The sequence below is a fragment of the Daphnia pulicaria genome, chromosome 4, assembly GCF_021234035.1.
Source record: "Daphnia pulicaria isolate SC F1-1A chromosome 4, SC_F0-13Bv2, whole genome shotgun sequence".
In the NCBI taxonomy this organism is placed as follows: domain Eukaryota; kingdom Metazoa; phylum Arthropoda; class Branchiopoda; order Diplostraca; family Daphniidae; genus Daphnia; species Daphnia pulicaria.
The window spans coordinates 21,482,522-21,502,391 of record NC_060916.1 but is presented as its reverse complement, the minus strand read 5'-3'; the positions used below and the strand labels follow the sequence as shown (position 1 = coordinate 21,502,391).

Sequence of the window (19,870 nt, the reverse complement as noted above, 5' to 3'; positions counted from 1 at the left end):
ATTAAAGCCAAATGGAAATGGGAAGAACGTTGTTCGGCAGAGACCTAGACAAAAACGTCTAGGAATGTGCACTATCAACTATTCCCCTGCCGCTACCGCCGAGCCAAAAACAAATTATTTTTCTCCGTTTGTACGGAATTTGGTTCGGCTAGTCTAAGTTTAATTTGCATTGATAAATGATTCGAGGAGCATTGCAATGGCTACGAAAATTTTTCAAATATTTTTTCAGTTACCTGTATAAAACTGATTATGTAATGCAATACAGCAATGCGATAACTAGAGATTGTTACGATTGGATAAACTTTATTTAAATATTAAGCACATTCGTAACACCAACTCGGCACATCGTATTTTCGGATTTTGTTGGTTTTTCGAGTCTTGAAGATAATAGGAAAAATCTCTATGTATGACATTGACATGCTCATCCCTTATCACGAGCAAATCAGTAGATTATAAAATTACAGCTCACTCTTATAATCAGTGGAGCACACAAAATTTACTTCATACCTATTAACTTCGACTTTCGCCCCATTTGCTAGTGATCAGAGCCATAATTTTTTCTCAAATGAATACAAACTGCAACAAAATATGATATAACCTTGAATAAAAAAGAGATAAGCCATGGGCCATGGCTTTCCTCGAAGTCTAATAACGGCTCCGAATTAAAATTTTTTATGAGCGCAAAGCAGGAATTTGTGGATTCGGCAGGCATTCTAGGCATGTGGTCGATATGTTAACCATGTTTATATGAGTTAGTAATTAATAAGTTGCCGAACCCATCTAGTCTCAATGAGTACCGAGTTGAGTGTTCTCTCGTATTCTGCCACCGAAAACAGAAAAATCATTCTCCCATCCGAAAGAATGAGGCCATTGCGCAGCTCGGGATGAGAAAGCAAAATATGGCAATGACGCTTTCACTGATAACTTGATGTACAAGGCCGATTCTTTCTTTGGGCAAGAGGGCAAGAGCCAATCATCATTCAGTAACCATCCATCCCCACATAGCGGTAGGGAAAAGAACCAATCAATCAAATAGAACTCAATTAACGAAGATGGTGATGTTTTCCCATCGTTAATTCTTTTTTCATGAAATAGTATAACAAAATTTGATATTAACATTTTAGTTTTCAATTATAATAAAAGGAACAAAAATCATCTCCCAACAAATAATTCCCTCCGTCTTAAAATTGGACAAGTCGCCGCTGGGTGACTCTAGCTGGTTTCCTTAATGATGGTTGTCTCAGAAAGAACCAACTTGCTGTCCTCACTGCCCTCAGAAGGAGAGTGGTGCGGCCTTTGGGACAAATTAGACCTACCGTTTTACTAGAAGTTCTGCAATCTTGCTGGTCAAAAAATCTGCGATGGCTGACAATGCTCTTTACGAAATCCTTGGTGTTCCAACCAAAGCCTCCGATGCTGAACTCAAAAAGGTAGTTATGTGTTCGGCGTTAATTTTATGAAGCAAAAGTATTCTTAAATCCGAAATACGACTTTAAATTCGAAGAACACACTATCGATTTTTCAGGGTCATGTCGTGGCATGTCTAGGAACAATGGCTACTTATCTAGCAGTTTTGTAATGACAACTGATTTCTGCTAACATGTTCTCTATCTGTTTTAGGCCTACAGAAAACTAGCCAAAGAGTTCCACCCTGACAAGAATCCTGAGGCTGGTGAGAAGTTTAAAGAGATCTCATTTGCCTATGAAGTCTTGTCTGATCCAAAGAAGAGAGAAGTTTATGACAGACATGGACTGAAAGGATTGCAAGAAGGTGTACATGAACATGGTGGTTTTGGTGCAGATGATATCTTGTCCCATTTCTTCGGTGGTGGGTTGTTTGGAGGTATGGGAGGTGGTCGTCGAAAGACTCGCCAAAGAGGAGAAGATACTGTGCACCCTCTCAAGTAAGGCTCTTTGTACTGTGTGCAGCTTTAGTTTCTAGGTTTTAACATGCCTTTGTATCTTTAGAGTGACATTGGAAGACCTCTACAATGGAAAGACATCCAAGCTCCAGTTGAGCAAGAATGTCATTTGTGCTCTTTGCAGTGGGTATGTGTATTTTTATGTCATTTGATTTGGCCAGTATTTTAAATTTTTTTTTTTGTTACAGGCAAGGTGGCAAACCTGGAGCCAATGTTACTTGTGCAACCTGCCAAGGTCGTGGAATAAAAATTTCCCTGAGACCACTTGGACCTGGTATGATGCAACAGATTCAGTCAGTATGTTCAACCTGTAATGGAGAAGGTAAACAACCATTGGAAATTTTAATTTTCCTTGGCTAATGTTGAATTAATCTTACAGGCGAGATGATCAACGAGAGAGATCGCTGCAAGGCTTGTAAAGGCAAGAAAGTACAGAACGAAACCAAAATTTTGGAAGTTCACGTTGACAAAGGCATGAAAGATGGACAGAAAATTCTGTTTCGCGGTGAAGGTGATCAACAGGTATTTTGCAGTGTAAACATTCATTGTTCTGCAGTGTCTTATAACTGTGATATTTCAATAGCCCGGAGTTGAAGCTGGCGACGTAGTGATAATTTTGCAACAGAAACCCCATGAAAAGTTCAAGCGACAAGGAGACGATCTTTGCGTGATGCACACTATAACTCTGACTGAAGCATTGTGTGGGTTCTGCTATGTGTTGAAGGTTAGTTGTTGTAAGATTTCTTTTTGACAGATTTTTTCATTAACCGTTTTCTATTTCTGTGCCAATAGCATCTCGACGGCCGTGATTTGGTGATCCGACAAGCACCAGGAAACGTAGTCGAACCCGGTAGCACTAAGATGGTGCCCGGCGAAGGAATGCCTCGTTACCGCAGTCCTTTCGAAAAAGGAGAGCTGTTTATTAAATTTGACGTAGAGTTCCCTTCAAGCCATTTTGCTGATGAATCAACAATTATGGTAGGTTAATTCTTGAAAACCAGTTGGGAGTGGGTTAGTTAATGAAATTACAAAACGTTCAATTTCGTTATTTGTGAAATTCGATAGGCGATCGAGAAACTTTTACCCGGACGACCCTCAGTCATTCCACCCTCTGGAGAGCACGTCGAGGAGGTTGACCTTCACGATTACGACGCCAATGAACGCCGTGACGGAGGTGGCGGACCCAGCAACGCTTATGATTCTGACGACGAAGAAGGAGGTCCATCAGGACCAGGTGTACAGTGCGCCCATCAGTAGATTCACAAGCGAAAACAAGTCGATCTTGTTTTTCGTATTCGGCTATTCCCTTTCCTTTATAACCAAATTTCAAATCTTGAATTATCTTAAGTTGAAAAACATTTTCCTCGACTTTAAAAAAAAAAAAAAATTGCTTGTCGTTCTGAAAACATTTGTTCGTCCAGTGTAGCAGAATTAAGAAGTGGGGGGTCGACTGTTCACCGTCACGCTGGTTAGGTGAATCGTTGCCTTTCATGGCATATAGTGAAAGAACAATCAAGATTACTGTTTTTCGTTTGAATTTGTACTCTGGGAATCTTGGCCCCCCTATCTCGACTTGACATCCTCTGGTAAACACGAAATAAACGATGTCACTTCAAGCTTTCAAGCTTGGTTCTTTTTCTGTAGCCCTTCCCTGTCTTGTCATGTTTACTCATCATTACTCATACTGTAATTAGGATCAGTTGTGCTGCTTCGCCGTTGCTAATGATGTCACTGTTCCAATTTGTAGAAGAAAACGATGCGTTATCACAGGTTTTGCTGACTGCAGATCATTACCGAATCCCTACATTTAGTCAATCACCAAATCTTGCTAACTCATTGACAATAATGGAAACATTGTGGCAAGACTTAAGCAGAGCTTAGTTTATTTTGGCTGTCATTTCGAGTGACTTAATCAAAATTGACGATTGGGATGTGAGTGTGTGCGTTCTCCGTTTGGATGTCGAAACCAGAATAGCATCTGAGTGCAAAGGCTTCCGGATAGGGATTACACAGAAAAACGGGATCACGCTAGTTGCGACTTGGGGAAATCAGCATGTCGAGTTTGAACAATAAATGATGTTGATGGCTGACAGTTCAGACGTTCAGTTCAGCCGAACTGGGAAGCTCATTGAAGCATTTATTCTGTCTTCGCTTGGCTTTTCTGCATTGTTCACCGTGACGTGTAATCTAGGCGGAGCATCAGCGAAGAAAAGGCAGTCGCTTTTATGGCAATTTTTCTTCATCGTGAAATGTGTGTTTAGCTTGCGCTACTTTGACAACGAAAGGATTTTGTAAAAGATTTTCAAAGGATTAGAGGCAGATGATGCAGCGATTCGAACGACAATGGATACAGACTACAGAGCGGTCAAACAACATACAACCATTTACATCAATGTGAACTCAAAAGTGGAAAATGGAAGAAAAGAAAGATGTTTTTAGTTTTGTTTGATAATTCACTGTCAACACAATTTCATTTGAGGACATAAACATGTAATAACATAACTGAATAATATATAGCTAACGTTAAAGCAAGTTGCACGTCTTGTTCTCCTTGAAGGGATTTTCGGAAGGGGAAATGCCCGTGACGAGTACATCTGTTTTCTGATGTTCTTGACAATATTTGATTAACCTGCAAACAGAAAAAAGAGAATCATAGAAAAAACATAAAAGTTAGTAAAGAAAAAATGCGCCGATTTCGATTGAGTCGATCGTTTTATTGCATATGTATATACATATATAACTCGCATCGGGGTGTAAGATGGGCTCTCCCCCTATATGCATATTAAAATAACATCTAAGCAATTCGAATTCAAAAGCTATGTTCATTCATCCGTCGTCAGAAGCAACCAAGGCCCATTGGAAGCTCACGATGGTAAATAACTTTCAGCCATGATATCAAATGTCAGCGATCGATTCGTCGATTGCTCCTAAAAGCCCTTGTGTATTTTTTCCCCGTCTGTCTAGGATATACGCGCTCTAGCATCCCCTTATTGCTTTAACATCTATCCCTCCCGCGTATGGCATATACTGCACATATCTGCAATAGACGGAGAAAGAAAAAAAAAAGGGGGGCGAGCGAGATTTGATGGTAGAGCACCTTTGAAGCCGATTTTCATTTCAATAAAGTCACGCAACATCAAACGAAAAACTCTCCTGGAGGTGAGATATAGGGACAACAACCAATAACAGCTGCGCTTCATCACCAGCAGCAGTCGCGCGGGATACAACAAACAATTTCCCCCCCTCATATGAAATAACAAAGATATAATATGTGGATAATGTGATTCCAGTCATGTGTAGCTACTTAGTGTCCGTTGCACCGACCATCATCAAACAGCGACGATATCGACACCCGTGGAAGTCTCTCATCATCTATATAGCCTTGATTGGTTTCCTCCTCGGCGTATATATTATACCGAAACAACAACGTGATTGACGTGTAATTGGGACGGCCTCCTTATTACGTCTGTTTCCCTTTTGTCTGATCGGAAGCGCTGCTGCTGGGCTGCTGTTCTTTGGTTTGCTGCTGGATCGTTAGTTCCCAATCGCTTTGTTGACTATAACTTTGGGGTGGTATTGATGCCGACTCAAAGCAAAGGTGCTGCTGGCGGAAAGAGGGAGAAAAAAAAATCACGGGGCGCGTGACATATGAAGGTCTTCTGTTGATGACGCGGGTGGTGGCCCTATAAATCACGCCATTTAGAAAGGAAGTTCCAGCGCATTGAGATGACGCGCTTCCCTTTTTTTAGATGTGTATACGCCACCCTGTTGTTAATATATTCCATGAAGCAATCGATGCTTGATGACGGAAAAGAGAGCCTGGCCTGACTCGTTTGCGAATCCATCAGTGCCATTACCATATATTCCAGGCACGATGATGAGTGGGAAGGAACAGAAAAGTTTTTTTATTTTTTTTCAAAAGGCACAGCGTCGTTCAACTAGACGCTAATTAAACTGTCACTCAATACAAAACAAGGCGCAATGGCGACCCGCTTCAAGCCTTGATTTCATATAAACTCCCGCTGCGATGCTGTATTAAGATATACCTCTAACAATCACTTTGCACTCAACCAGTGGAAAGGTTTCCGAGAAAAATAATTCAAGTTTGTACGGTTGATCTGATTTGTCACGTAATTATTTTGTTCATTAAAAGATATGAGAGATATAAGGTAAAGTCCAATTTAATTTTTTTTTTTTTTTTCAAATACAAATATAATATGAACTGTCTCATCTAAAAATGAAAGCGATTAAAGTGATCCTGGACCGCATTAAGGTTTAAGCTTTTATTTCAGAGCCCAGATACTTTTACATATAGCCATTACATCTCATGACGCACTCAATGTGAAATCCTCGAGTATGATGACAACCGTTGCTAAGCAAAGCAATATATTAAAAGAAAAGGGGGAAAGAGATAAGATATCTATGTATCCAGCACTGTTATATTCTTGGAGCAATTGATTATTATTCCTCTCGTCATGCTGTCTACCTGTCGATTCTTCCTATCAGTTTCCTTATTCTATATATCTACGTTCGGTCTATCATATCCTCTTGTTTCTTCATTATTATCCTCTAATTGAAACCTTTTTTCAAATACAAATATAATATGAACTGTCTCATCTAAAAATGAAAGCGATTAAAGTGATCCTGGACCGCATTAAGGTTTAAGCTTTTATTTCAGAGCCCAGATACTTTTACATATAGCCATTACATCTCATGACGCACTCAATGTGAAATCCTCGAGTATGATGACAACCGTTGCTAAGCAAAGCAATATATTAAAAGAAAAGGGGGAAAGAGATAAGATATCTATGTATCCAGCACTGTTATATTCTTGGAGCAATTGATTATTATTCCTCTCGTCATGCTGTCTACCTGTCGATTCTTCCTATCAGTTTCCTTATTCTATATATCTACGTTCGGTCTATCATATCCTCTTGTTTCTTCATTATTATCCTCTAATTGAAACCACGGCGACGACTATATCGTCATTTCAGTTGCTATGTAACGATGAACAATAATCTCTTCAATGCATGGCCAACGGTCAACGTGCAATAATAATCCCCCTGAAATTTGCCAAATCCCCATTGTATAGTATAACTTAACTGATGAAGAATAAGACCTGACGTATATCAATCTGCAGATGAGTTTGAAACAAACATAGTATACGCGTGGATGAGATTGCGCTGCTGTTGTCTGTCTGTGCTGCTGGCTGAAATCACGAATGTAAAAATAAAGCCTCTCTTCCAAACAAATAAGGCGTTGTGTTGCGTATTAAATTTAGACCTGACATGTTTGTCCGGCTGCCACCGTGTAGCTCTCCGGTGCTCACTCAGCAGCTCTAACTGTTGCGCAACGCGCTACAGCTGGTCATCATCCTCCTATACTTAAAAACATATTTCAAAAAGAGCGAGCCGACCCAAGTAAACAAAAGCACGATCCCATATAGACTAGACAGCAGCAGCTTTTGTTATTTATAAGAGAGGAATATCGACCATGGATTGAACGCCATTCGTCCATCACATCGCGTCCAGCTTAAAGTACCTAATCGGATCATCATCCGTAAAGGGGAGTTGTCTTCTCCTTCCTCACGTTCAATAATCCCGCCATAATCATAAAGTGCCAGTCTTTCCAACTAATCACATTCGATGAACAATACCGCCACCAAAAACCCACAGCCAGTAAACTGTACGTAATAGCAACTGTTATCCTATATGGCTGAACTTTGCTGCCGTATAATTTTTCTTCTTTCTTTCTTTTTTGTTTTTAAAAGCTCAGCTTTGACGTGAGCGCCTTTCCGGTCGTCGCATCGGATTACGTGGAGCCTGGCTGTTGTTCTGCTGATCAATGGTAACGAGACCCAGTAACAACCAGGCCATTGTTTATTCGACGGGTATATAACGCGTGCGGGTTCACCCCTATAAGGGTCCAATCAAAACTAGTGAAAACTTGAAGGAACTTTTTAGCTCCACTAAATACAATATCGTGTATCCGTCTGTCAGAGATCCGTCCGTCCATTCATTGAGCACATCCGCCATCAAATTTCTTAGCCTTTTTAGTCTGGTTGAACCCGGTCGACCATAAATGGCCAACCGTATTGTTTAGTTTAATTAAAGAGCTTCTATTGTTATAATGAATTCCATTAATAAAAGTGGCGAGTGCACTACTTACTCTTCACAGGCTTGAGAGACTTGAATCCTTTGAACACTGGCCTCCTGGCGCAATTGAGTCACTTGTTTCTTCATAGCTTGAACCTGAGACATCATTTTTCAGTTTAGACAAATTAGAATAATCTATACGGGTGGCAAAAAAAAAAATTGATGGTCGTCTTTGGCTGTTTGGAAATAAAGAACCGACTGTTCGACACCGGCGGCGTTTCTATTCTAAATGATTTGAGCTGCTGCTGGTGGTGGTTGATGTAACTCTATTGTCGCAACGGCGCCGACTGACAGATTCCGGTTTTGTGGCCAAGGATTTTCCGGCTCCCATTCCTCATCTTTTTTAGCCCTCCGGGAAGTGGTTGCTTGACTCAATCTCCTCTCGCCCAGCAGCAGTTGGGTCCCTCCTCTTTTCTTAGACGCAACAGTTGCGCGCGTGCGCTCAAAAATCAAAAAGATCGGAGGACCGATTTCGCTCTTTTTTTCCAGCCATCTCTTTTCAAACACTTTAACTGTGCTTTATCGCTTCAAAAAATAAGAGTAGAGGGGGGCTGTATCTCGACAAACAAAAAGACTGTCATCATTTTCTCGTTATCTTTCTATGGACGGCCTTGCGCTGGTCGCTGCTGGATATAGGGCGATCATTTTTATGCACTGCCGCGCAATCACGGCAGCAGTAGCCGACAGTCTCAGTTGTTTGCCTTCCCAGCAGTTTCCCCCGGGCGTCATTTAAAAGCCAATTAAAACACTGGAACCAAGTTTCAGTCGTATATACAAAAATTCGAAACAGCACACTTCACGAACAATCTTATTATACTAAGATATAACTAGAGCAAATCATTTCCAGAACATCAAAGAAGTTTGGAACAATCAAGAAGACTATTTTGATACTATACTACCCCACGGTTTTAGGGTCGGAGATGATTTCTTGTATGTATTCCGCGTTCGTCAACATCATTATGAGGGGAAGACTGCCAATTGTTGACACAAATATCGCCTAGCATTTCATGTGTATGCTCGGATAGACATCAGTAAATCGATAGTCTATGGCACACAGGACATTGGCCCTGTCGAGATTCGGGATCCGATTCCGGAAACATCTGAAATAAGGTCGGCGCCGACAACATTCGTGCATTTCGGTTGTCCTAAATGGCTTTCTCTTCCGTACAATGTCGTAGACGAGACCGTGGAGTATATATACGAACCTTTTCTATGACGCATAAACCCGAAATCCCGCACTGCATGTACGTAGGCCACATCCGTGAGATATCACGTAAAGGACAGCTGTATTTTTACTCGGACATAAACAAGCGCCTGCACTCCACTTCGTCGCATCTCACGAGACCGCTATCCTTCAATCTATTCGCTAGTGCGAATGTCTCAGACTCTTTTTTTGCTCAAGGTAATCTACAGTATAGGATAAATCTTTTTTTAACGTTGTTATTAGATTATAAAGCTACTTAAATCATGTTAGCATCGCAAGGTCTTCTTCAGAAAGATCTAATCTTCGAATTATCTTTAAAAATGTATGTCGAAAATTACCAGAAACTGACTTAAGAATTATGTTTACTTTAAAGCAAACCAACTAATTTATTATTTTTTTTTTTTTACAAAGTAATCGCAATTGAAATTTGTTATCTCATTATACTTTCAATTTCGGCTACTGTTTTCGGACAGGATTGGGTTAGAACTTCGACACCAGTTTCGGTGATTAAAATGTCATCTTCAATCCGCAATCCCAACCCGTGAAATTCTTTGGGTGCTATTGAGCGATTCAGGTCGACGTACAGTCCTGCAGAGAGAAACGCAATTCAATTACAACAAAAATCTCTTGGTGTTGGAATAAACTAAAATACATACCAGGTTCGATCGTGATTACCATGCCGGTCTCTAAGGGAATATTTCTATGAATTTTGCCGGTATCATGAACATCGATTCCTAAATAATGGGAAACGTGATGGGGGCAGACTGAATACGCCATCTACAAGCAACAATTATCAATCGGTTAGGAAATAGAATTCAAAAAATAATTTGAACAAAATACAAATTTCTATGTAATAACGCAATAAAAACTTAAGTACCTGAGCACGTTCAACGCAACTTTTAGCATCCTTTCCAAATCCAATTTGCTGCAAATTTTTCCCCAACTGACGACACATTCTTTGAAAAAGAATATCTAAAGGAGGGCGCTCATTGCAGAATTGAATCAAATCTAATTGCACATCAAGCAACGCTTCGTATGCTTCGGTTTGATGGCTGGTGAATTTCCCATTTATAGGCCAACATCTTGTCATGTCACTCGTATACCCATGATATTGACACCCTAATTAAATTAAGAACACTTTGCAGAGACGGAGAGAAGAAGAGTACTTTATATAAATGTGATTATATACCAGCATCCATGAGCACCATTTCACCGTTATTAATTAACTGATTATTATTGATGTAGTGGATGGTATTGGCTCGAGGACCGCCAGCAACAACGGGAGGATACGCCAAATATTGGGCCCCACTCATTCGGCTGTGGTATTCAACACACGCCCACAACTGAGACTCGCAAATCGAAGGCTTCGATTTCTAAACAGAATAATTATTTAAAAAATGACGTCGGTAGGGATTTTCTTGTACGTACCTTCATGGTTTCGATGGTGGCTTCAGCTATTATGGAACAAGATCTTCTCATCAATTCCTGTTCGGATTTTGATTTGATGACTCGCAAGTTGTGAATTAACGGAACATAATCCAGTGTGGCTATTGAGCCACCTTTCTGAGTGATGACGTCGTCGATGATGCGGAATGATCGTCCATGATCTCGCCATATTTGTACACCGTTTAAATGATTCTGTTTTATGTAAGAGCACACAAATGGAGCAATCTGTGAATCATAGTTTGCTTGCTCAATTCCGAGAATGTTGACACAAAAATCCAGATCAAGCTTAGGACCTTCCCATACTTCTGTCTAATAGAAAAACAAAGTAACTTATGTAGTGTTTTGTAAAAGATAAGTTAAAATTGATTCAACAACTTACATTTAGGTCTGTTTTGGGTATAAATAGAATAGACTCATATTTGTCGGAACATGGTGATGAGACCATAACTAGAACAACATCAGGTTCTAAACATCCAGTGAGATAAAAGAAATCTGAATCTTGCCTAAAAACATACGGGATTTTGCCTGACATGTAAAGTTTTGAAGATGATTGAACTACAACAATATTGGCTTTTGAACCATCACTCTGTTGGAAGACTTTTTGCATTAGCTTTGTACGCCTCTCTTTATACTCATCTTTGTGAATCAACGGAGTAATCTGTAAAAAAATTATGTCTGTTGAGAAAAATATTGTTATGATTTTGTACAATATTTCATTTATGTACCTCTCCTTTTTTCAGCAAGTTAGGATGAGACTCAAAAACTGGCTGTGGATAACTCTTACTAAATTTAGTTGTTGCTGAATCCAGAAAATTTTTGTCTAGGTGCTGTTTAAGTGGCACAAGTGAGCTTGAAATATTCCTAGAAGAAACGATGGTTGACTCAACAACATTTCCTGTTACAAACACAATAATATTTAAAGCTCCTGTTAAAACTATTTACAACTTGGTTACTTATGATTCGTTTCCATATAGGGGACAATATCCTAGAAGATCTAGAAGCCACCATTTGAAATTATCTTAGCAATTGAAAAAACAAGAAGAAAAACAAACCAGCTCAAACTCATAAACTGCAATCACGGTTCGTCTGCTTCCGGCCTAGTCAACACTCAACAGCATTGAAAACTTGTTAATCTCACCAACAGCCTTTTTTTTGTAACCCATTTAGCCATTTACGGATTGCGGTTACTCTTTTAAAAAATAAAGCGAAACTGACAGAAAACAGGAAATAAATGTTTAAAAAACTTTTGCTAAATTCTTGCCATTTGATGAGATGAGACATTTGAAAGGTCTCTCCTTCTCCTATCATGGTGAGAAATCGAGAAATAATCACTTAAGTCCTAACCATAGCCGTTATTAGCGCTCCCTCCACTCCCTGTTAGGTCTATTTATTTTTTTATTTTATTTTCATGTGAAAGTAGCTAGTTACTAGTTAAGTAGTTAGCGCTAACTACTTTTAAGTTTTAACTCAGTCAACAAACAGTAAAAAAAAATTAATTGTCTCAGTTTACGAAAATCCTTTGTTGAACTTTAATTTTTTGTTTTAGTACTTAACAATAATAATCACATGTGTTTCTTTAATTAGCGTTATTGCACGGGGAATTTCATTTCTAGGGGCAGCGGCTTTGTATGTTCGCTCGTTGATTCGAATCGTATCGAACACACATATGGCAGCTGATTTATAATAAAAAGGACGGGCTAGCAGACGTTCCTTTTTTCGTAAGTAAAGTCTTAATCTTTTTTTTCCCCTTTTTTCTCCCTTTGAAATAAATTCAGGAGCGCCGTTGATTGGGAAATATATTGACCACCCTCGTTACTAAAGTTTTAAGGTATGCCAGCTCCAGCATCCGTTCAAATGACGTTTTACCTCTTTTATATCAGAATTCAGAACCTTTGGTACCACCCTACTAACTGTTCAGTTAGAGCTTGGCACGTTACTGCTAATCATAGACAGTCCAACAATCTAATCTCGTACTGTGTGTTTTTGTATCATTACGGTCATATGTTAAATTATGTCTGTTGACTATTTTGAAGAGGATAACAAGTGAGAAGTGATTAATATTATCAGTAGATGAATAGTTGTATGGCCCCAATTTAGCCTAAACTGTTAAACCGTGTTAAACAACAAGTTACACTCAGTTTGTTTTGAGTGTTCAGTTCCTTGCCTAGTAATCTTGTTTCTCCCTGACATGTCATTTCTTTCTTTGCTTCGTTTTCGTCGTTTATTGGCATGGGAAAAGCCGATGGTTTCTGTTCGTTTCATGACTTCTGGAAATAAGAATTCTTCACCGTCCAAAGGTTTAAGTTACCCCGGAAAACCGAAGCACTCAAGTTCATACCAAGCAATAATAATCGGGGGAGGTGATTTCTGGTTATCTCAAGTGCTGTCGTAAAACGATTTTATTTAGTTGACAGTATTTCATATTTGATTTTTTTTCGTCGTATTGATTTAAAAAATTAATTTTTTTAAGGACATAATGGTTTGGTGGCTGCTGCTTATCTACAACTAGCAGGTTTTAAAAAAGTTTGCGTCCTTGAACGAAGACATGTCGTGGGTCAGTAACAAAATTTATTTTTAAATGGACCAAATTTCCAATTTAATGATTTTGTCTTGAAGGTGGTGCTGCCGGTAAATTGGATTTGAAATTTAATGTAATGAATTTTAATATCGAGGAAATAAATGGTCCCTTTTCTTTAACAAGTGACTGAGGAAATCGTCCCCGGATTTCATTTCTCACGTGCATCATATTTGCTCAGTTTATTGCGACCGTCCATCATCAACGACTTGGAACTCAAGGTAAAAACATTTATAACCTACAATAATCGAAGGGAAATTGTTACATTTTTTTTTTACTTGAATTCAGAAACATGGATTGAAGCTGCACTTGCGGGATCCGAGCTCTTACACGCCACTATCCAGCGATTATTGGAAAGGAGATGGACCACGCTCGCTAACACTTTCTAGCGACCTTGATTTCAATCGAAAACAAATTTCCAAATTTTCAAAACGTGACGCCGAAGTAATTTGCAGTCATATGGCAGAATTTTAAAACACAATTATACATTTGTCCTCTCTACTTTATTCAGGTGTACGAAAGCTACGAGAAATGGCTATCGCGATTAGTTGCTGCCATCGATCCGCTCATCGATTCAAAGGCCGTCGATTTGAACTTCCCCGGTTCTTTTTATTCGAATATCAAGAGTCTGATGACTGTGGCCAAAAGTGCCTACAAGCTGAGGAAAGATATTGGATCTTTTTACGATTTGATGACAGCTCCGGCCAGCAAACTTCTTGATCAATTTTTCGAATCGGAGCCTCTCAAGGCAACACTTGCAACCGACGCAGTGATCGGAGCAATGATGGGACCGTAATTTACCTCACCTAGTCGACTCGCCATTTTCTTATTGTACAATAATTATTTTGTCTGATATTTTTGCACAGTCATTCAATCGGCAGTGGTTACGTCCTCTTGCATCACGTCATGGGAGGAGTTGAGGGAAAGCAAGGAGCATGGGCTTACCCAGAAGGAGGTATAACCCTTTTTTTTTACTTAGTTACACTTAATTTATTTACTAGAAATATCCTGAAATATCCTTTGAAATTATAATGGCTCAATCTATAGGTATGGGAGCCGTGTCTAGTGCCATGGCGAAATCCGCGGTTGAGAAAGGAGCCACAATTTTCACGGATCAAGTAAGTTGAAGCACCTGTTTACGATTCATTTCATTCGGACATGTAACATTTCAGTTTAGTAATTGTCTCGGAATTTTTTATTTTCCATTTTTTCATTAGACAGTAAAAGAAATTATGGTGGATGATGGCGGAAGCGTTGCAGGTGTTCGCTTGACCGACGGCACGGAAATACTTTCCAAGGTTGTCCTTTCCAATGCTACACCTCAAGTCACGTTCATTAATCTACTTGCCTCCGGAACACTTCCGGAATCGTACCTCAATAAAGTCAAATCGGTTGATTACACTTCGCCAGTGACAAAGATTAATGGTCTGAAATAATTTATGCTTTCCACTTTTTTTTCCGAGACCTTTTACATGCGTTTGTTTTGTTTTTTAAAATTTTAGTTGCGCTGAACGCACTGCCTAATTTCCTTGCCGATCCTTATGCACCAGGGAGCGGAAAAGCTGCCCCGCACCACCGTTGCACCATTCATTTGAATTGCGAAGAGAGTCATATGCTCGATAAAGCATTCCAACAAGGGCAGCAAGGGTTAATCCCAGACAGGTTTCACACTTATGTAAACGCAGCATATATTGGCATTATAATAATTATGTTTTTGACATTACAGGCCGATGATTGAAATGACGATTCCGTCTTCACTAGACCCTACAATCTCACCCAAAGGCTGTCACGTAGCTCTTCTCTTCACACAGTATGAAAACTCCTGATTATTTCTTATGTGATTATGAACGCTATTATAATTTTGATCTCCTTTTTAGATATACGTAAGTAGGGAAATTCTATTACGCCCACAAACATACTAAAAGAGGGAATTTATTTTTCCAAAAGGCCCTATGAATTGCAGAATGGAGTTCAGTGGGATGACCATTGGAAGGAAGTTTACGCGAAGAGGGTATAACTCGTTTGTACTATTACGTGAGCTCAATATCTAATCTCACAAATTATTGATTAATCAGATATTCCAACAAATCGACGAATATGCCCCTGGATTTCAGCAGAGTATCGTCGGTTACGAAGTCCTTACGCCCCCGGATCTTGAGCGTATCTTTGGGCTAACAGGAGGAGTATACAAATAAAATATTTCCTATATTGTTTGATTAGTTTTATTTTTACTTTGTGCCGTCAAATTTCTAGAATATCTTTCACGGAGCCATTAGTTTGGATCAGCTTTACTTGTCTCGACCTTTCTCCTCTTGGAAAGCGCATAACCAACGGGATCACTACCCGTCGTTACCTCGGACACCAATCAAAGGACTTTACATTTGTGGCAGCGGAGCTCATCCCGGTGGTGGCGTGATGGGAACTCCGGGAAGGCTGGCGGCTGAACAGGTCATCCAGGAAACCAATCTTTAAATAAGTTTCCTTTTTGGATGGAAATGAGCTCATCTTAATATAAAAGACATTTTTGATGTGTTGTCGGTCTTGCAGGGGGGAAATAATTCATTACAATGATGCAGCATATACAAAATTGTGAAACAAGATGATTGATTGAGTTTCCAACTTTTGCACAAAATGATACGTGACTAGACAATCTGCATTCTACACCGATAGCGTTTGTCGACTCATGTCGGTATTCATCTCCGTATTCATAAATGCATCCGATTTAAGCTTATAAGGTGAATGGTCTGCGTCGACTGTCGAGTTCAAGTTTAACACCGTGATCATGTGAATTCCTGTTACTTTATTGCGCAAGCGGTTTTTATTCGCGCGTGATAATGCCACTGCTTATCGTGCAAAATCGTGACACACGACTTGCAGTCAAGTATTCTGACGGCGTGAACTATTGTACGATATTATTTTTCTTTCAACGGTATTTTTAAGAGTTTTCCGGGATGATGGGCCAGAACTGATGTATAAAATCGCCTAAGGCCGACTTTCGGAAAAGTCATTGAACGAAAGAAGACCCCTATTTTCAGTGATGTTAATTTCTTTTAAGTCCTCGGAATGTGTGAGTGTTTAATGCTCAACACACTTATTCTTTTTGTTATTTTCTTTGCTAAATAAGAGAGATACGCAAAATTCGTACAGCGTCTGTGCCATTTACTGCTATGTACAAACAGAAACGGTTGTGAGGAGGTTATGAGGTTAAATTGTTTGGAACGGTAGAAGAAAACTTTCACTCGTTTACAGGACTGTATATGGAACTGGGAAAAACCCAGCATATACATACCCTGCATGGTTCTGTGAAACCTTCACAGAATAAAACCTTGAATATAAATGTTGAAGGAACGGAAAAACTTGGATACTAAAGACGAGTTAGTTTTCCCTGTGGCTAAACGATGGCCCGAAAACAATTTAAAAAAATTCTGTATTATAAAAATAAGAGGATTCCATGCCCCTAAAGCATCTACTATATAACCAAGTCCCCTTGTGGTAGGAAAATACAGTTTCAATTCGAAAGCTAACAAAACAAGACGCTCTGTCTAGAGACGGCGAGAAAATGTTCAGCTTCAAGGTAATACAATTGCCACTACTGTTTCTCGATTTTCTGATCTCATCTCATATTTAAATGTCTTATTTCCAGTTGCTGTTAGTTTGCATTATGGTGCTGGTTCACTGTGCTCTCAGCATGCCCACCGTCGTCGGAGAACAATTGATTCCGGTGGAAGTTTATTCTGATGCTCAAGGCACCGATGATCTGGTGGCTGCGGAACATCACAGCCATGGTGAAAATTTAAATTAACGTCATGATAGTGCAGAATTAATTTATTCCAAAAGATTTAAATCTCAACTCATGACCACTAATTAAAATTATCAATTAATTCAACGTTTTTTAGGATATGGAGGATATGGAGGATATGGGGGATATGGTGGATATGGTGGATATGGTGGATATGGTGGGTACGGTGGGTACGGGCACGGTCACCATCATCACGGTCACCATCATCATCACAATGGTCATATCGGTAATAAAAATTGTCGATCGATAAAATAATAATTTATTGATTTCTAATTATTTTTTATAATTTATTTATTTTTGTACAGATTATTATGATTACTAAGCAGCATTCCCACTCTTTAATATTTGATCAACAATTGACCGACAGCTCGCCATGAATTATTCCAACCATTATATTGTTATTTTGTTATCTCCTCTTTATCTATTGACAATAAATCGAAGTTATAGCGCAGCTCTTGTGTCAGAATTCAATCAAATAAAAATTCAAGAAAGATTTCAATTGATAATACCGCAATCCAATATAATAAAACTAAGATGAATAAAACTTGATTATTACAAAGAAATATCTGCGATAGATTAGAAAATTGTCAATTTAAAATTCACAATTTCTTTATTGCATCTGCTTGTGTCATACAAAAACGTATGTAAAATTTTTTAGCATTCGCTATTTGAATCTAAGTTCTCTAGTTGCCATTGTGGTCATTGCGTAACACTTCGATTCACAAAAATTAGATTCGGTTTTTACTGCTTTGAAAATGACTCTGCGGTGTCGAGAACAGTGACTTCATTTGGGGCGGCAAAGAAAAAACGTCGCTGATCATCGGAATGAAACGAAGGGCGCTGTAAATAATTGTGATGTCCAATTTCGGCTTGGCTATCGAACAAGGGCAATTTTTAACTGAATAACGCTCGAAACAGCATGAAAATTGGATGCACGAACGAAACTATTGCGCCCATGGCTCGTTCATTGCCATATAATAATTTTGTTCCGAAATAATAATCGAATTTTCCGTCTTACTCAAGCTTATAGTGACAAAGCAAAAAAAAAAATATTTTGCAATTTCATATTAGTCAATGAGGGGGGGAGGGATCAACACAAATTCGTGACACTCGTCTTTCAAGCGCCTCGATGGCGTGAACTACTTAATGTTAGATTTAAATAAAACTGAATTGTAATAAAAGTTGCGGGCGGTTCCGGGACGACGATCTAAATTGATGTCAGTTCTTGCTCGAGGCCGGGTGTGAGGGAAGTCCCTTCACACACAAACGATCATTAAACCGGTATTATAAAACTGGTTTTGGCTGGTTCTATGGGGGAAAACCATGAGCAAGTACTCGTACTCACACAGGGAACGAACCTTCCAGCAAAGGTGAGTTCATTCCTCCATGGCAAAAAATAATAATCCATAACAATAACAAATGCACGCGTGACAGACAAAGAATGTCCTCCCAGTTCTTTCAGACTGACAGACTGGTATGGTATATAAGCCAGGTGCTAGCAATGACTAAAACACTCTCAATCGAGAAGCAAACAACGATCCAACTCTCCTACAGCAGCGAAAATGTTCAGCTACAAGGTAACAATTTGCACTAAACTTTTTTAGTTGCAGCTCAAGTAATATATTATTTCTTTTATCATGTATAACTTATTAACACTCTTATGTCTTTTTCTAGTTACTCTTGGTCTGCCTTATGGTGGTTCACTGCGTTCTTAGCATGCCCTTTCCTGGAGATGAAATAGTTGCAGTGGAAAGTAGTGCAGAGGATCAGGGCGTCGACGACTTGGCGACTGCTGAACATCATAGCCAGGGTAAATGTTTACTGACTCCATTTAATGCTTAGTCATGTATAGTGATTCCCTAAATTATCCTCATTTCATTTATTTAATTATTATAAATATAAATTTTTATTGATTTAGGATATGGAGGTTATGGCGGATACGGCGGATATGGCGGATATGGCGGATACGGAAATGGTGGCTACGGAAACTACGGAGGCTATGGAGGCTACGGTGGGGGATACGGTGGCTACGGTGGACACGGACACGGACATCACCATCATCACCACGGTAAATTAATTAATTCAACCAACTTATAATTAACGTTCTGCATGTAATTACACACTTTATTTGTGGTCGCAGGTTACGGCCGCAAATAGGTTGACGTCTCTTTCAACCTTGTTGGTTTCTCCGAATTGAGTATTCGTCACGAATATTCGTTACCCTGATAATCTGTTATTGTTACTTGTTTTGCATTTGTTATCTATTCTTAAGGAACAAAATTTGAAACCAACGAGAAACCACCAGCAATAAACTTTCTGATTTTGGCGAGCACAATTATTTTTCTTTTCTTTATTTCAATGTTATTATTCTCCCTTGACTTCCAAAACTAAAATAATCACGATCCTGGCCTTCAGCTGTCGAGCACGGCACACGGGTGAGAAAATCGCTTTGATCGTTTCGTTGGATTGGGATGACTCGATTAAAATTCTATCGATATCTTAATAATTAGAAGACTGGTGTCTTCTGCTCTAATTTATTTTTTCAGCAGTTTCAAAAAAGAGACGGAGTTAAAGATTATAAAGAAAAAGGGCGGTATACCTACTGTTTGTATAAAAAACAAAGAAACACGACAGACATTCAATTTTTTGGAAACGTACGTGGCTGCACGAAAAATAGGAAATAGCACAACAAATTAAGTTTTACAAAAAATGTGGTCGTCGTGTTAACTGTGGTCGCGTATCTTAAGAATCGCTTAAAACACACTCCAT

At 39.2% G+C, this 19,870-nt stretch overlaps 5 protein-coding genes across 9 annotated transcripts; 4 read left to right on the top strand and 1 right to left on the bottom strand.

Moving 5' to 3' along the window:
* The first annotated feature begins 1,270 nt into the window (after nt 1-1,270).
* LOC124338614 (dnaJ homolog subfamily A member 2-like) lies at nt 1,271-3,538 on the top strand. The gene is made up of 8 exons (XM_046792697.1): nt 1,271-1,430; nt 1,621-1,904; nt 1,969-2,049; nt 2,111-2,244; nt 2,302-2,444; nt 2,506-2,646; nt 2,715-2,900; nt 2,988-3,538. Exons 1-8 carry the CDS (start codon nt 1,362-1,364, stop codon nt 3,177-3,179), a joined length of 1,230 nt encoding a protein of 409 aa, XP_046648653.1. The 5' UTR covers nt 1,271-1,361; the 3' UTR covers nt 3,180-3,538.
* A 6,098-nt stretch (nt 3,539-9,636) lies between these two features.
* Nucleotides 9,637-11,829, bottom strand: LOC124338079 (xaa-Pro aminopeptidase 3-like). The gene is made up of 8 exons (XM_046792135.1): nt 11,681-11,829; nt 11,453-11,622; nt 11,107-11,385; nt 10,710-11,036; nt 10,471-10,654; nt 10,159-10,400; nt 9,938-10,058; nt 9,637-9,869 (listed from the first exon to the last, which is right to left on the bottom strand). Exons 1-8 carry the CDS (start codon nt 11,733-11,735, stop codon nt 9,712-9,714), a joined length of 1,536 nt encoding a protein of 511 aa, XP_046648091.1. The 5' UTR covers nt 11,736-11,829; the 3' UTR covers nt 9,637-9,711.
* A 950-nt stretch (nt 11,830-12,779) lies between these two features.
* Nucleotides 12,780-19,436, top strand: LOC124335801 (pyridine nucleotide-disulfide oxidoreductase domain-containing protein 2-like). 5 transcript variants are annotated; one of them, XM_046789262.1, is made up of 19 exons: nt 12,781-13,087; nt 13,198-13,281; nt 13,344-13,355; nt 13,429-13,523; nt 13,591-13,746; nt 13,814-14,094; nt 14,169-14,257; nt 14,350-14,420; nt 14,520-14,727; nt 14,805-14,964; nt 15,029-15,112; nt 15,180-15,185; nt 15,250-15,313; nt 15,378-15,485; nt 15,556-15,790; nt 15,833-16,876; nt 16,946-17,087; nt 17,199-17,327; nt 17,407-17,550. In XM_046789262.1, exons 1-15 carry the CDS (start codon nt 12,916-12,918, stop codon nt 15,772-15,774), a joined length of 1,809 nt encoding a protein of 602 aa, XP_046645218.1. In that variant the 5' UTR covers nt 12,781-12,915; the 3' UTR covers nt 15,775-15,790; nt 15,833-16,876; nt 16,946-17,087; nt 17,199-17,327; nt 17,407-17,550. The 5 variants fall into 5 exon arrangements, with proteins under 5 accessions (XP_046645219.1, XP_046645218.1, XP_046645220.1 ...); XM_046789264.1 differs by lacking the exon at nt 17,407-17,550 and adding an exon at nt 19,242-19,436 and having other exon boundaries at nt 15,556-16,876; nt 17,199-17,297; XM_046789260.1 differs by having other exon boundaries at nt 15,556-16,876; nt 17,208-17,327.
* LOC124337849 (spore coat protein YeeK-like) lies at nt 16,862-17,423 on the top strand. Its single transcript, XM_046791857.1, has 4 exons — nt 16,862-16,876; nt 16,946-17,087; nt 17,199-17,327; nt 17,407-17,423. Exons 1-4 carry the CDS (start codon nt 16,862-16,864, stop codon nt 17,421-17,423), a joined length of 303 nt encoding a protein of 100 aa, XP_046647813.1.
* Nucleotides 18,664-19,258, top strand: LOC124337848 (keratin-associated protein 19-2-like). Its single transcript, XM_046791856.1, has 4 exons — nt 18,664-18,678; nt 18,776-18,911; nt 19,020-19,169; nt 19,242-19,258. The coding sequence occupies exons 1-4, from the start codon at nt 18,664-18,666 to the stop codon at nt 19,256-19,258; spliced, it is 318 nt and encodes a 105-aa protein (XP_046647812.1).
* Nucleotides 19,437-19,870: the final 434 nt, after the last annotated feature.

Excerpts from the sequence above, each read along its gene's own strand:
- LOC124338614 (XM_046792697.1), top strand. The coding sequence starts at position 1,362 with ATGGCTGACAATGCTCTTTACGAAATCCTTGGTGTTCCAACCAAAGCC. Across the intron at positions 1,431-1,620 it reads CCGATGCTGAACTCAAAAAG|GCCTACAGAAAACTAGCCAA; the intron begins GTAGTTATGTGT and ends TATCTGTTTTAG. Across the intron at positions 2,647-2,714 it reads GGTTCTGCTATGTGTTGAAG|CATCTCGACGGCCGTGATTT; the intron begins GTTAGTTGTTGT and ends CTGTGCCAATAG.
- LOC124338079 (XM_046792135.1), bottom strand. The coding sequence starts at position 11,735 with ATGGTGGCTTCTAGATCTTCTAGGATATTGTCCCCTATATGGAAACGA. Across the intron at positions 10,401-10,470 it reads AATGGTGCTCATGGATGCTG|GGTGTCAATATCATGGGTAT; the intron begins GTATATAATCAC and ends TAATTTAATTAG. Across the intron at positions 9,870-9,937 it reads GGTAATCACGATCGAACCTG|GACTGTACGTCGACCTGAAT; the intron begins GTATGTATTTTA and ends TTCTCTCTGCAG.
- LOC124335801 (XM_046789264.1), top strand. The coding sequence starts at position 12,916 with ATGTCATTTCTTTCTTTGCTTCGTTTTCGTCGTTTATTGGCATGGGAA. Across the intron at positions 13,088-13,197 it reads AGCAATAATAATCGGGGGAG|GACATAATGGTTTGGTGGCT; the intron begins GTGATTTCTGGT and ends AATTTTTTTAAG. Across the intron at positions 14,965-15,028 it reads CAAGGGTTAATCCCAGACAG|GCCGATGATTGAAATGACGA; the intron begins GTTTCACACTTA and ends TTGACATTACAG.
- LOC124337849 (XM_046791857.1), top strand. Across the intron at positions 17,088-17,198 it reads TGCGGAACATCACAGCCATG|GATATGGAGGATATGGAGGA; the intron begins GTGAAAATTTAA and ends AACGTTTTTTAG.
- LOC124337848 (XM_046791856.1), top strand. Across the intron at positions 18,912-19,019 it reads TGCTGAACATCATAGCCAGG|GATATGGAGGTTATGGCGGA; the intron begins GTAAATGTTTAC and ends TTATTGATTTAG.